The sequence below is a fragment of the Canis aureus genome, chromosome 26 (assembly GCF_053574225.1).
Source record: "Canis aureus isolate CA01 chromosome 26, VMU_Caureus_v.1.0, whole genome shotgun sequence".
In the NCBI taxonomy this organism is placed as follows: Eukaryota; Metazoa; Chordata; class Mammalia; order Carnivora; family Canidae; genus Canis; species Canis aureus.
In genome coordinates this window covers 14,780,846-14,795,901 of record NC_135636.1, presented here as the reverse complement: position 1 = coordinate 14,795,901, position 15,056 = coordinate 14,780,846, and the positions used below count along the sequence as shown (strand labels likewise).

The 15,056-nt window shown below is 43.5% G+C and overlaps 1 protein-coding gene across 2 annotated transcripts in view; it reads left to right on the top strand.

Annotated features, from left to right (window-relative positions):
• The window catches only part of ISM1 (isthmin 1), a 71,505-nt gene that overhangs the window by 40,415 nt on the left and 16,034 nt on the right, over positions 1-15,056 (top strand). For both annotated transcript variants that reach the window (XM_077872188.1, XM_077872189.1), the window contains exons 2-3: positions 4,680-4,919; positions 13,812-14,076. In XM_077872188.1, coding sequence (XP_077728314.1) covers positions 4,680-4,919; positions 13,812-14,076 — 505 coding nt within the window. The remainder of the gene's footprint in view (positions 1-4,679; positions 4,920-13,811; positions 14,077-15,056) is intronic.

Below are 15,056 nucleotides of genomic sequence, written 5' to 3'. Positions count from 1 at the left end.
CAGCTGGCTATTTGTCCAAAAGACCTCTGGTTTCTTTCAGTGAGGGCAAGCTTCTTGAAATTTAATGATAGTATTTTAAGACAAATTAAAGGAAATATTACATTACACAGTGAGTAATATATTTGAGAAATATAACATATAGATGCTGAAACAATGAGAAAACTCTGTAAATGTTATGGAGAAGGGGATAGATGGCAGAGCTGGCATCCGTAGCCTGGCTGCCACTGTGAAGTTCACTGTGATGACCCATTAAATGCCCTATTGGTACGTCTGTCAGCTGGGAATTGTGTTCAGTTGCACAGAACAGAGTACCCAACTTTGAGTCACTTAACTGAACAGGGCTTTTCCCTTTCTGTTGGTCGTCACAGCTCTAATATTCACGTCACAACAGGGGACATTGCTACTGGTGTTGCAGCATTGCCAATGTTAACATTAATGCTCCTAGTCACCAGTCCAGGTGATATGACTATGCCATCCCAGGACCCAACCCCCTTGTCTTTCCATTCAGCCACCTTTAGAGACTAGCCTTCAACCTCATGCCTGCTAGCAGCCTTGTTTCACTTGAAGCACTTCTATCTGCATTCCAGATAGGAGAAAGTAGAAGAGAGGAAAGCAGAAGGTAAGCTGACTGCCTCCCACTCATCAGGTTCATCTGTCACCTTCCACTTCTATCTCATTGGGTGGAACTGCATCACATGGTCACTTCGAGCTTCAGTGGATGCTGGGAAGTGTAGTTTTAGCCAGGTTCATTGCCACCTGAAACAAATACTGAGTAGAAATAAATAAACAAACAAAATAGGAGAATAGAATTGGGTAGACATTTGCAATATCTGCCACAATATTGCCATCTAAGGCACAAATACATGGCTCCTATGTTATTGTTTTATCATTGTTCTTAACATTTTATGATTACTTTTTTTCTATTTTAGATAAGAAGAGTTGTGAAATAACAGAGGGGCAGGAGTTATGCACAAAGATGAGGAGCATCAAGTGTTAGCTATGTAATTTGGCCACTGTAGATTGCCTGCCTCAGCTGTTGAGAAATGCGTGTGTATAAACCACGTAATAGCATTAGTGTTTCTGCTGCTCTTTTTATTGGTAATCCCAGCTCCAGAAAGAACAGTGCTACTGCAGCTGCAGCACTGATTGAAGATAGGCTCAAAGACACATTGTGGGTAAAAGAAATGTTTTCTGAAACTAAGCTGACCTCCCCATGTCATATGAATTCAGGCAAAATGAATCCTATAGCACCTTGGAAAGTAGGGTGATGTTTCCATTCTTCAGGTCCTGGACTTTCCCAAGATATGCATTCAGAAAAGGGCGTTGGCTTTTCTGAATAAAACACAAACTGTTTAAAATCTTCATCTTGAGGTCCACCCTTCCTGAGAATCTTCACTCTGCTAAAATAACTTAAGTAGGATACTCAGCGGGTAAACTTGTTGATATAGTTGGATGATGGCCATCAACCAAGACCTCTGCTGGGGCTTCTGCAAGGAAGATGTGCAGTTTCCAAGAAAGGGCTTTCTCCTACATCACTGGCGGACCCTGTCTGCTGTCTCTCACCCCAGACATAAAATTGAGATTATCAAAATAGTGGCTACTCCCGAAGCTTGTTATTGGTTGAATAAAGTGGAGTTTCATTTTATATAAGGCATTGTAAGACACCCTTCCCCTGTCCTAAGGCTTCTAGTTTCTGGAAATTTGGGGCCACGCCATTGCAGGGAGCTAAGGTTTCCAGTTTAATATGTTTTGATAAAGATGCAGCAGTAATTCAGATATTCAGAGATTGTGATTAGTGTTTCTTTATTACTTCCCATCTTCCAAATGCTTTATGAACACTGAGCTTATTTGGAGCATGGGTGGGGGGATTGGGAAAAGATGGAGAAATGCCACATTGTATGCAAAACTCAAGCCAAAACATACTTTAGCCCCAGTCTATTCCCGGCAGAGGAGCTTGTGGCCTGAGCTGGCTAGCCGATTGCCCTAACTCTACACTTCTCTCTCTCCTCTTTTTTTTTTCATGTGTAGACACAACCCAACTGAGTTGTCTTGACCATCCTGCTGGGACAGCATGGGACTCTCCTTATTATCTGCTGTTTCACATGGAGGAGTGTTGAGCCACAGAAAGTTTAATGGCTTTTCTTGGTTCATGACTGAGCCAGGATCACTCTGTGGTAGTTTATCACTTACCAAGAAATTCCAGAGTCAGACCAAGCAACCAATCAGATTCAGTCCTTGGTTTTTCAGCCATCTAAGCAAAATGCCAAATAACATTTCCTATCTCTTCTTCTAAAATGTGAATTTTAAGGGTAGAAAGTGTACTTCATCACAAGGTAAAGGAAAGAGAGCTCCATTTTTAACCCAGTCAAGCAGGGTGTCCTAGTTACTATAACGAAGTTAGGGCTGGATTTGCAGGTAATCCCTAAAGCAATTGACAAGCAAATTTTGGTCCCCTTCTGAGAGTTATACGCTCAAATACTCTGCAAGAAATTCTCCATGAGAATCCAACTATGCTCACTAACGCTGTTGAAGAAGTTTTAGGATTGGGGTCCTGGAAGAAGAGCTAGAGAACAATTACCTTCAATCATCTCCCCTTGGACTATGATAGAGAGAACTCTTATGTTGAGGGAAGACTTAGCATTCTCCTCTCTCCTTCCCCTGCTCTCCTTCCCCTCCACCCCCTCTCTCTATGTGCTGGGCTCAGTCTCCACATAATACATTTGGCCCTTATTGCATTGAGCAATGCCTAGGAATGCCAGTGCAAGTCCCTCTACGAAGATGTGCCAGGAGACAGAAACCATGGCAGAGAGGTGGCTGGAAAGGTGAACAAAGAAAGACGCTGCCCTTAGCCACACTTCTTGAGCAAAAAGGGAGGGCAAGCAAAAACATGACGATGAGTAGCCAGCTTCCCCACTGTGTAGCTCTCTATCTGCATGTTTTAAAGAAGAGACAGAAGACGGCTATCTCTGCCTTGCACTTGCAGGGAAGGGTGCCCCAGCCTCTTGTCAGAATCACTGTCTGCGGAAGGGTCGGTGTGCAGCCTGATGGTCCCTTGCCCTCTTGGCACATTCACAAAGGTAGTCTGTGCACCAGCAAGTTTATGCCTCAGCCCCATTTCTGTTTAAAGGATATAGGAGAGATCCAGTCCCTCAAATTAGCTCTCTAAGAAGATATCTATCTACTACATGTGTTTCATCCTCTGGCTGTTCTTGACCTTTGGTACTCAGAGTTGAGAGTGTTTTGATACCAGATGTAACCCTTTGGCTGGGTCAGAGGCCCCACAGTGGGGGCAGGGAGTGCATGTGGAGACAGTGTGCTGGAATATACACTCCAAAACCCCCAAACATGCCCAAGAATAACAAGAGCATTAACCACTGACCCAAACGCTGGTGAAATTCTATCTCTACATCTCCCTTCACCAGTAAACATGAAAATGCCATCCCTGAAGGGATGGAGGAAACCTCCAATGAGAAGTCCAGGGAGAACAAGAGGAGAAAAGGGCTGGTTTGAGAAAGAAGTCCAGCAACTTCAACACTCTTCAATCACTATAAAAATTCTCCCCTAATGACAACTAAATAGAGACATTTTTTACTAGCTGGGAAAAACAACAGATTTGTGCTTTTCTTTTTAGAATAAAGGCATTAAATTTCAAAATGCCTTCTTGTCACTTTTTCTCTGGCTATCCCCATCTCTTCCTCCTCATCCCATGCAATCTTCCCTCCTTCACTCCATACCAGCCTCACTGGCCTTCTTTCTGTCCCACAAAGGGGCCAAGTTCACCCCCGGTTCAGGACCATCTTACTTGCTATTTCCTCTGCGAGAATGTTCCTCCCCTAGACTGCAATGTGTGTTCAGGTCTCACCTTCCCAAAGAGGTTTTCTCCAGGAACCTGTCTAATGTTGTTCCCGGCCACTCTCCATCATGTTCTTCTTTTTTCTAGCCAGTCATCACTTTCTGATCTGATTTTATTTGTCATATTTATTATTTTTTCCCTCAATTGGTTGTACACATTAAGAGAATAGGGTCCATGTCTTATTCATGATTATATCTCCTGTGCCTAGCATGTGGTTGACACATGTTGACTAGATGGATGCATGGAATGGATGGGAAATGGATAAGTGAATGGATGGAGAGATGGATGGATGGATACAGCCAATGATTTGGCTCAAGTATTTTATACAGTTTGGTCAGATCCTTTGTTCCTTGGCCTACACCAAAGAAATAACCTCTGAACATGGGGGCTATAGCTAATGCCAGAGTGATTAATTAACGGAAGCCATAAGGAGAAAACTATAATCTGATTCCAGTTCTGAACGAACACCTATTCTCCTTCAAAATAGCATTTTTGTGTTGATATCTTTCTCAATATTTAATAAACATCCCATAACACATTAGCCCTCAGAAAAGTTTCAAATAGCAGGCTGGGAACAGGTTCCTGATGATTTGGCCTTTTGAATATGGAGTAACCAAGATGGAGTAAACCAAGGGGATGAAGTAAACCAAGGGGAGTAAACCAAGATAAAGTAAACTAAGGGAAGTGAAGATGAATTGAGAATACCATCCTGGTTCAATTCCAGCCACTGGAATCATCTTTGTTCCTGAATTTAATGGACTGTTAAGGCTGGTATTTTCAAATCACATGCCTCCTATTTATTTGTTCATTTGCCTGTTTGTTTTAGAATAACCTCCACGTGGAAAGTGACTCTACATCAGAAACAAGCTTTCCTTTCTCTAAAGAAGCAGCAGGGGAACATCTGGACCATCAGGCTGCACATCAACCCTTCCCCAGACAGCGATTCCAGCAAGAGCCTGGGCACCCTTCACTGCAAAGAGATAGCCCCAGATCCTTTCTCCTTGATCTACCAAACTTTCCAGATCTTTCCAAAGCTGATATCAATGGGCAGAATCCAAATATCCAGGTAATGCTTGAGAGTTGAAAGGTGGAAGAAAATGAAACAATCTATCTCTTTGTGTCCTGATCTGATTCTAAAGCAACTACTGCCTTAACTCACTTTCCTTCTTAACCTCTTATGAATCCGGTTTATGATCAGATGATCTCTGTCAGAACAGTGTTGTATTTCATCTCTGTGACACCCTTGATTGTGAGATGCACCATTATTTTATGAACCACTAAAAAAAGAAAACATTGATAATTAAAGTATTGCACACCAATGGTTACAATACATCCTGCTTTCAGAGATGTTGAAATGTAAAAACAAAACAAAACAAAAAAAATTGTATGCCTTGAAATTGATAAAATATGGTAGCTGTAGAAAAAGGCCAATTTAACATGGAAGTACACTCAGCAAAGCATGGTATGATTTCAAATGTACTCAGGAAGGCACACTCTCAAATACCTCTTAGCTTGCCTTGGACACCAGCAACTCCTTCAGGAGGTGACAACACTTCAGTTGCTCTAAAATGTAGGTGACTGCTTCAGAAAGTTGGATGAGAGGTAGGGAGGTGAGAACAGAAGTTCCTAGGGGAGATATGAATCTGTACTGTTAAGATGGGCTGGATGAAGCTGAAGGAAATGGGGGGTTAGGGAAAAGGTACCTGGGATTAAAATAGCAACCCTCATTTACACTGAAATAGACATGCTTTACAAAACAAATGTTGATCTGATTTGACTGTCCCAACACCAGGAGATGAAGGGCACATCATTTTTCCATTATCAGTCAAGCAACAGGTACTCAGGAAGTTCCTATTTGGTTTGCCCAAGGTTATATGGCTAGCAAATAGTGGTTGGAGCTCAAATCTAGGCTCTTGGATGCCTAAGAATACTCACCCTACCAATCCATGTTTTAGAGACAAACTCCTAACTTTGAATTTTGCTTGTACAAAATTTCCTCTGTGTCTTCCCAGAGTTGCTGCCCATGATATCCAAGAAAGGGGACTGAGTAGTCAACAAGGCAGCGTCATCCCTGTCATAGCTCCTGTCCTCATTTGCCTGCTTCCATACTCTCTCTTTTTTTTTTTTTTTGCTTCCATACTCTTAAGCTTTGTTCTCGATTCTTTTCATTTGAGGAGGGGCAGCATTTTCTCATTCTTCCTCTCTGCTTCAAATTCCAATTAGCCAACATGTCAGAAAGTTCCTGAACCTGATCTCAGAGTAATTGATCCTTAATTAAGTTAACTATCCCTCTTTCAAGACTAACATTCTCTGCATGACACCATTTTAGATCAGATTTCCATGGTCAGAGTTGTTTTGCTCATCACACCACTGCCATAGTGGCTAACAAATGTCACTGAGAATACACCCCAATTAGAATGTTGACCAGCCCCTACTGTGTATAAAATGCTGTGTTAGGTTATGGGAAATTAAGAAATGTAAGACCTTCCCTGTCCAGGGAATGCCATAGATACGAAGTTCCCGGCTACCCCTCATGACAGTGCCAAAGGGATCATGGAGATAGAGGAGGAAAAAAAATGCTATGTTCCATTGTGAACAGGTCTGAATAGATGAGAAAAAGTAGGGCAAGATAATGATGAGAGGATCCAGAAGTGAAAAATGTTTCAGAGGTCACTCTTTGACAACCCACGCACAGAAACCATGGCATGCACCTGTTAACATTTCCAGTAAGTCATATGTTGTTCGAATTGATTAATTGGAAAAACAGGAAATCAAACTCCAATAATAAATATACAAAAAAAATGTTTAGTAGGAAAAAAAATTGGAAAAACAGGCATTTTGCCCCACTGTCCTCTCACCAGGAAGTGGCTACATGGCTCTCTGCTAAAGAACAAAGTATCCACTTGGGGGAGGTGTAGATTGGCAAATAAATAAATAAATAAATAAATAAATAAATAAATAAATAAATAAATACAGACATCTCCTTACTGCTGCTTGACATGCTCCCCATCAGGCCTTTTCCTACAGGAAGTGATTTTTTTCCTTGTTTATAGTTTTCATGGTTTCAGGACTAGACCAGCTTCACTCCAGGGGAGCTTAGGCCATTCCCAAAACAATTTTAGGCTTGCTGTGACTCACATTTTTTCCCCTATAGGTGAGAAATGTCACTGTGGGTTTTAATGCTGAGGATTGAGCTTTAATTTAATAGATTTAAGAATTTCTTTTGTAAAGTTGCAAGAAAATGCCTGGATTCAGGGGAACTGAAGGCTGCAGGGAGACTGTCTTCTCATTGGAAAGTTACTAAGTACATGGGGCTATACCTAAGAACCAGATTTGAAGCAGAATTTCCCAGGGTCCCATCTCTCTCCTAGATAAATCCATAAGTCTGGGAATCCCCAGACTTCACTTGGGCATTTTGAAAACATGAACCTAAATGTTAGGGAAGAACGGTGGTTGAGATCCTCAGACCTGGGAAACCTAGATTCCTTTTCTAAAGAGAAGGACAGGGCGACAGTGAAGTGCTAAGCTCTCTGCAGCCCACACAATAGATCTGTGCATGAGGTCAGTAGAGCACCCAAGGTCAAAATTCATTTCACATCATCCTAATCTGTATTGCTTCCCTGGGTAGGAAGTAAAGAATGCTCTGGAACAGTTCTACCTGGCTTCCTGAGGGCAAGCGGCTCTTGGCATTGGCAGGTGTAGAGAGAAGTAGAATGAGCCAAGAGGGCAGAGAATACAGCGAGGGGAGTTATGAAAAGACTGCACACGAGAGTCTGGCAAAGCCTCTTGCACTGTTCTAAAATGCAGCTTCCCTGTGCACTGTCACGAAAGTATGACCGCAGAGATGGTACAGGTGAGAATTGTTTGCCTTGTCCCCTCTGAGATGCCACAGATTTAGAACAGGTGCAAAGTAACAATCAGTGGGTTTGTTTTCGGTCTGTCTTACCACCACTCCAGCACATGAATAAAAAGCTTGCCCTCAGGTGCTTCTTCGGAAAGAGATGCTTTGGAGTACAGAGTAGGAAGAGGACAGAGCCACTCTTTAACATCTTCATTCCTTTTCTGAGTTGGCCTTTGGACAGCAAAGATCACCATAGCTCCCAAGATCATAGGTTTCCCCATAGCTGCAAATATCAGGGTTATGGGCAGAATGGATTCAAAATTTGATGGCGCTCCAGCCTAGACACTGTTAGAGTCCAAAGCCTATGAAGGCTAAGGTACCACCCACCACCTTTGTGTCCACTGCCTAGACAGGCCACTCCGCTTCCGCTTTGTATGATTCCCATGACTGTTAGCCTTCCTTGGGCAGTAGAGAGGAGTGAGCAGCCAGTTTTACTGATCTGATGACCTGTTGGTCCTAAAGAAAAGGAAATTGAGCTGCATTTCTGGCCTTCTCTTTCTGGAAGGCCACAAAGGCTACTCAAATATGTTCAAAGAAAATGAAGCAGATGCAATTCCTGAGAGCCCCAGCCTAGATCTGTGTGCTAGTGTGTGAGGGTGCATACGCAAGCACACGCGGTTGTACACGCTCACACATGCACATACACATACACACAACGTTGGCGCTGCAGCACCACTGCACTTGAGTAAACCAGTTCCCTGGTGGTCCTTTAAAAGATGAAGTGCTTTTCTAAAAGGGGGTGATGGTTTGTTTCTGTGTTGGCAGCCCTTATCCCTTCCTTACAGCACTGCTCTTTTGTTGAAATGCACTGGTTTGACACGGGGGTGGGGTGGGGGGGATGTTCAGCCAAGCAGACAGCCCCAGTGATCACCGAGGGCAGTCAAAGCATTTCCTCTCCCCAGGGAGCGAGCAAAGACAGGTGAAGGGCACATCCATGGGCTCAGCTTCTGCTGCCAGGGCCCCTGGGTGTGTCTACCTCCCGCCATCCACACACAGCTGGCAACCTGCCCGTTGCCCCCACCTAGCTGCCCTTCACTGAAGCCGGGGAGCTGCACAGGAATTTGATACCCCTCTCTCTGAACAACCCCTCCCCCAACCTCCTCGAGTGTCTGAAAGAGTTTCCCACGCTCTAAGACGAGTGTCTGCTATCTTTCCTGCCAAATGACCCACACCTTTCCAAAGTGACATTGCTGAGCCTGTGCAAGGGTACATCCCTATTGGGACTCTTAACTTTGGGGAAGGGAAATCCTTTAAAAAGCCCAGCTTTTTTGGAGCTTTTTGAAACACTCCCCCACCTCCTGCCGCCCCTCCAGGCCAGGTGGAACTGGATTAGGGCTGTGGAAGTGAGTGGGAAAAAGACAGCAATGCACAAATAGCCTCAGATTCCTGAACCCAATCTCCATATTAAATCTAAAACAATAGTCGAAGTTGGATTGTGTTAAAAATAAATAAATAAATAAATCAGGAAAGAAAGGAAACTCTCCCAGGACAAGCTAAACTTGAACTTCAGTATTTTGTTGGCTGGGTTTTTGGTCTCCAGCTGATGTTCAGATAGCAAAGACAAAAGTCTCTAAAATAAACTCATTATTAGGCTTACTGCATCAATTCATTACCACAGTAGCTATTCACAACCAAATATTTCTCTTTTCTGGATCAAGCCAAGATTAGTATTCATTTCAACCAATATACTTATTTCTTTTTTCCCACTGAGGGAGACTTAAAATAGTCATATAAAGATCTTTTTTTTTCCTCTTGACTCAGACTTACATGGCCATACTTTACATGGCCATCAGCCTCTTAAGGGCCATAAAATACAATCAGATGGGTTGGCTGGGGCTGTAAACATATGTGCTTCTACTTTTGATTCCCCTCCTCCTTTTTCTCTAAAATACTTTCAGAATTGCAGCTCTGGCCAACTGAGAACCAGGAAATCTCTATGCCCAAAACATGGACCCACACACCTATGGGGACAAGCCTGTATTGGGAAGATTCTGATGGGGGCATAGCGTCCAGACCATGGACAAGAGTCCACTAACCTGCCTTTGGGGGATAGGCACCACCAGAGTCTGCCAGGCTTGGCCACTATGGCTCCATGAAGGTTACTCAAACTCTCTATGCCCCTGTTTCCTTGTCTATAAAATGAGATGACAATACTACCCATGAGTAGCTCTATAGTACAATACTGCCCAGAAGGTGTTGTGAGGATTAAGTGAGATCATCCATGTGAAGCACCTAGCACAGGGCCAGGTATATGGTAAACTTCCCCAAACGAGTGGACGCAGGTTGGTGTTGACCATGGATTGAGATGACAGAGGAAACATATAAAATAATTGGAAATACAAGAACTCGTTTCAAGACAAGCTCTATACCTTCCTTGCTATTCACCTCAGAAACTTGAATTTTCCACGTCACTTTCTCTGCCTGAAATTCAAATCTAACTCGTGTAGAACAAGCAATAATGTTTTGGCAAGCACACCGCAAGTCTCAAAGCATTAACCACAGTTAGCTGGGTTACCATAGTTTTTAGAGCATCAGTGAATCTGAGAGGAGGGGACTGATTATATATCTCCGTAGCCCATTTTGTGTTCTTTCTGCAGCAGTTGTCAAGGAAGGAGAGGGCCTTTCACTGGAGATTATTTTCTTGTCCCTGGATGCTCAGTTCTCCTGAGGGAAATCATAGTTTTCAAGTCTTAGAGGACAAAACTAAGAGATTCTAGAAGATTCTCCTGAGTTGAGAAAGTCTAGGCCTCTGTTTTCTGAGAGTCATTAGTTTATTAACTGATAGAATTGTGATAATTTCTCTACACTTTTCCAAGCGTAGAGTTTGTTTCTAATAAATGTCTTGACTATCAAGAGAAGGAAAGGAGTGGTAACACTTTGTAGAATCTTATCCTCATTTCCCAAGTTTGGACAGAATTCCCCAAACTGACACCTATTTTGGACTCTCTCTCTCTCTCTCTCTCTCTCTGGTTTTTGTTTTTGTTTTGTTTTTCTTAGAGCTGATAAGATCCTGCCAGAAGTTGGACTTGGGTCTTTTGAAGGAGTTCTCTGACTTGTATTGTCTTGATTCATGGTATGGAAAAGTCCAGAAGAGTAAATATACTAAGCCACATCAATTATGTGTATTAAGGAAGAGAAAGGATGATAAGGTCTAGCATCTTTATCGTCTTGGAAATCTGCTGTACTCACTCCCACACCTTCAGCCTATCACATCAATTATTGTTTAAGGCATCTTTATCAGCACATTCTTTGATGCTAAAAAGAAAAAAAAAAACATGTAAATAGAATGAGAGCAACTGGAAATATAAAACTAATCTCTGCCATGCAAGAAGCCACTGACATGCTCATTAAGTTTCTTTAATTGGATTCCTATAATATTTCAGGTTCAAGATTAGATTTCTTCTTTTGATATCAGTATGAGAGCTCCACATTAACTGTAGGGAAGGTTGAATTCTAAAGTTTGAGTGTGTGTGTGTGTGTGTTTTGTTTTGTTTTGGGGGTTTTGTTTGTTTTGTTTTGTTTTTAATTCAATTGGGGCAGTGGCCAGTAATTAAAGGGGAAAAAGAAACCTCTAAGCTGTTGAGATTTAGTCATCGATATAGTTTTTGGAGTAAATTTGTATTTTGCTACTTATTGCCTGGCCAGACAACAAATCTATTTTGGTTGGATCTGAGCAACAGTTTGGAGAAAAAAAAAATCGTATTGACGGTAATAGCTTAAAACATGAAATTGTTTTTATTCCCAGCTTGGAGAAATTGCAGGGCACGTTTTGCTTAGGCAATCCCTTTGACTCCAGTCTGAGTACAAATGGAATACCAAAACTGTTGGGCACATTCCCCCTTATCTTCTACCCAGAGACTGATTTCATTACCATAATTGCAGGCTTGCCTGGCTCTTGGCAGCTTCTCCCCTCCGAGACCCTTAACAGCCTTACAGACGATTGTTGCGGCTCAGTTGTTCTGTCTGTAGGCAGGGGGGACGAGACTGCAGAGGAGAAAGGTTCTGTCTCCAGAGGCTCAGCATTGCCCTATCACTGCCCAACTGTGTACTCCTGGGACACTTGTCCTTTCAGGGTTGCATGTGGAGTCACTCTCTCCAGCAACCAGCCATTCCAACAAATAAGATTGATAAAAGACGTATGATTCCTTTTTTTTTTCTTTTTGAAATTTGAAAGATTACTAAAAGTTCCATACTTATTTATAAATATGCAAGAGATACTTTCAAGACCGGAGAATTATGGTGCGGAATAAAGCCAATGATGCCCTTCTAGGCATCCCACACCAGAAGAAAGATTCATTTGCCTTGCTGCAGCCTGAGGATACTCTGGGACTGACAACCATTCTCTTGACCTTATGTCTGGACCAAAGCCCAGGCCTGGCATTGGCCTGGCAACTTCCTTGGAAGGTCAAAGCAAGTAGAATTCGAATCTCCCCCTTCCTAGCACAATAGGAAGGGGCTGTTTGTCTCAGGGATGGGCACACCCTGGTGCAGTTTGGCAGAGCATCCCAGCGACTCTCTCAGATGTCGGGTTAGGGCAAAACTGGAAATGCATCTTCCTGGTACATCTTGCACTGATTACTCAGAGCACATGTTTCTGATTCATTTGCACACAGCTCATCCAGGGGGTGTTGCAAGGGCTATGTGATGGCCAAAGAAACCCAATGAGTCTTTTATTATATTTTTTTAAACAAGTTTCTCTACGTTGATTGTCTCTTGGAGCCAAGAAACTGCATTCTTCCAGCCCCGTGACTTCAACACTAGGCTAAGTAAATCTGAGAGCAAGTTCTAACCTTGGCTCTGAAATTATCTGCTCTGACCCTGATGGTCAGTTGAGGAGTGTGCACACAAGGTCCAAATACGGAATGAGTGAAAGTCTTGAAGACACAGTGCTCACACCTCTACACAACCTTGGCTGCCAGCCCCCACTAGCCTCTGGGCCATCTTGCCCCACTACTTACATGAGGGGACAGTACTTCTGTTACTTCTTGAGAGACAGTGTGGCAGACTTGTTAAGAACATGAGCTCTGGGGCTTGACTATCCACATCTGCCACTTACCAGCTGTATGACCTTAAGCAAGTTGTTAACGTCTCTGTGAAAAGCTAACCTGTTGCTGTCTAGCAACCAAAACTTAACATCTTGAAGTGGTGACCATTGGATTGTTCAGGGTCCTGTGGGTTAGGAAGATGAACAAGGCTGTGCCAGTAGAGCTTGTCTCTGGTTCACAAGGTATTGGCTGTGGTTAACCCAACTGGGCTGAAGCCTCCAAGGTGGCCTCACATGACTGGTGCCCTGGAGCTGGCCATTGGCTGAGGTACCTCAGTTCTCCACCAGGTGGCCTTTCTCTTCACATGATCTCTATGTGCAAGGCTTCCTTACCTAGAGGGAGGAACTGATCCAAAAAAATGAAAATGGAAGTTGCAGGACTTCCTAGCGCTTGTCACAGTGTCAATCCTACCATATTCTACTGAACGAGGTGAATCACAAGAATAGGCCAGAATGAAGAGGAGAGGAAATCACTTCTTAATGAGAAGTGTAGCACACACATATGAGGATGGGACAAATTGCTGGGCCCGTCTTTGCATGTAGTCAATCACAGGACCCAATCAATAGTACCAACCTTATACGGTTGGCATGAGGTTTAAATAAATTAATATAGCAGGGCATTTAGAGCAGTGCCTGGTATCGACTAAGTCTGTGCCAGTAAACATTTACTGTACTCAGTAAATGTTTGATTTTATTGTAATTATTCTTGTGTCACCTTGGGAGGATGTTTACTCCTTGAATTAAAGATTTCCCAGCAGTGTAGTCATCAGTGAATCAGGAGCCCCAGTGATGACCTCCCAGTGTGAGGCCCATGTACATCAGTCCTATCTGGCCATGGGGTCTATTGGGCCACCTCTGGGTGTTTCCCATTCTGTTGCACCATGTAGTCTCAGCATTCCTTAATGAGGGGCGCAGCCATCATTTCCCTCTGCTCTCTTAGACATCCTTCTGAGGGTGTCTAGTTTGGAGGCTGTTGACTCCTCACTGACTCTGGCCTGTTCTGAATTCTTCAGGTCACAATAGAGGTGGTGGATGGTCCTGACTCTGAAGCAGATAAAGATCAGCACCCGGAGAATAAGCCCAGCTGGTCAGTCCCATCCCCTGACTGGAGGGCCTGGTGGCAGAGGTCCTTGTCCTTGACGAGGGCAAACAGCGGGGATCAAGACTATAAGTACGACAGTACCTCAGACGACAGCAACTTCCTCAACCCCCCCAGGGGGTGGGACCGTCCAGCCCCAGGCCACCGGACTTTTGAGGCCAAAGAGCAGCCAGAATATGGTGAGTTTACCACCCAGTGACATAAAATTGGGGAGAATAAATGAGGATGACGAGACCTAATCGAGACGGAGTCAAGCCAAACCCAGTTTACAGTGTGTGGTTTCGGGTCTTCTGTGAGTCATACCTCATGAAGACTTTATTCCACAGAAGCCCCAAGAAGGCACCAGCAGCTGCATTTTTCTGGAGACACTATAATTTTTAAATCATACCAATTATCCTAGGAGAGAATCTTTTTTTTTTTTTTTTAGTTAGGGGTTGTTGAGGTTCTACCTTTTCTCCCCCAAATTTCAGTTTTATTTCTAAAAATGAAGAAATCACCAAATTGACTTCCTTGTATATTTTACTGGAAAAATTCATACTGAAAATCAACTTAGTAAAAAGAGGAGTGTCCAGCTGCTTCTTTTGACCAGGAAGCCATGTTATTATGTCTGACATTGGCAGTGGAGCAGCCCTTGGGAATCCACAGGAGTCTGTGCTTCATGGGTTGTCAAAGGCAGGCTTCCCCACCAATAAATTTTAAGATGCCAAGTAGGACTTCTGGTTTCCCATGAAAAATCCTTTTTCACTTGAGTTGAGTGGGAGACAGATTGAGGGAAATTCAGCTCCACTCAGTCATTCAGGGATCCAGGCTCCTTTCATCTTAGAGCTCCACCAACTACCAGGGCCTGGGGTGTGCCCTGGAAGCTCAGCATCCAGTTGGCAGCCAAGGAAACAGGTGCAGCCTGGAAGAGGCGCACATGCCCTTAACCACTCAGGCTGGAGATGATCCGATCGTGTCCACTCAGACTCTATTGGTGACACTTAGTCATATGGCCCCACCTAGATGCAAAGGAAGCTGGGAAACACATCCTGGGTGTGCAAGAAGAGGAAAGAGACCTGGAAAGCTTTCATGGGGGATCAGAGTCTGCCCAGAGTCAGTATTAATAACAATATCTGATGTCATGCACATGCCTCCATCATGATGGTGTTCTAGTGGCTTC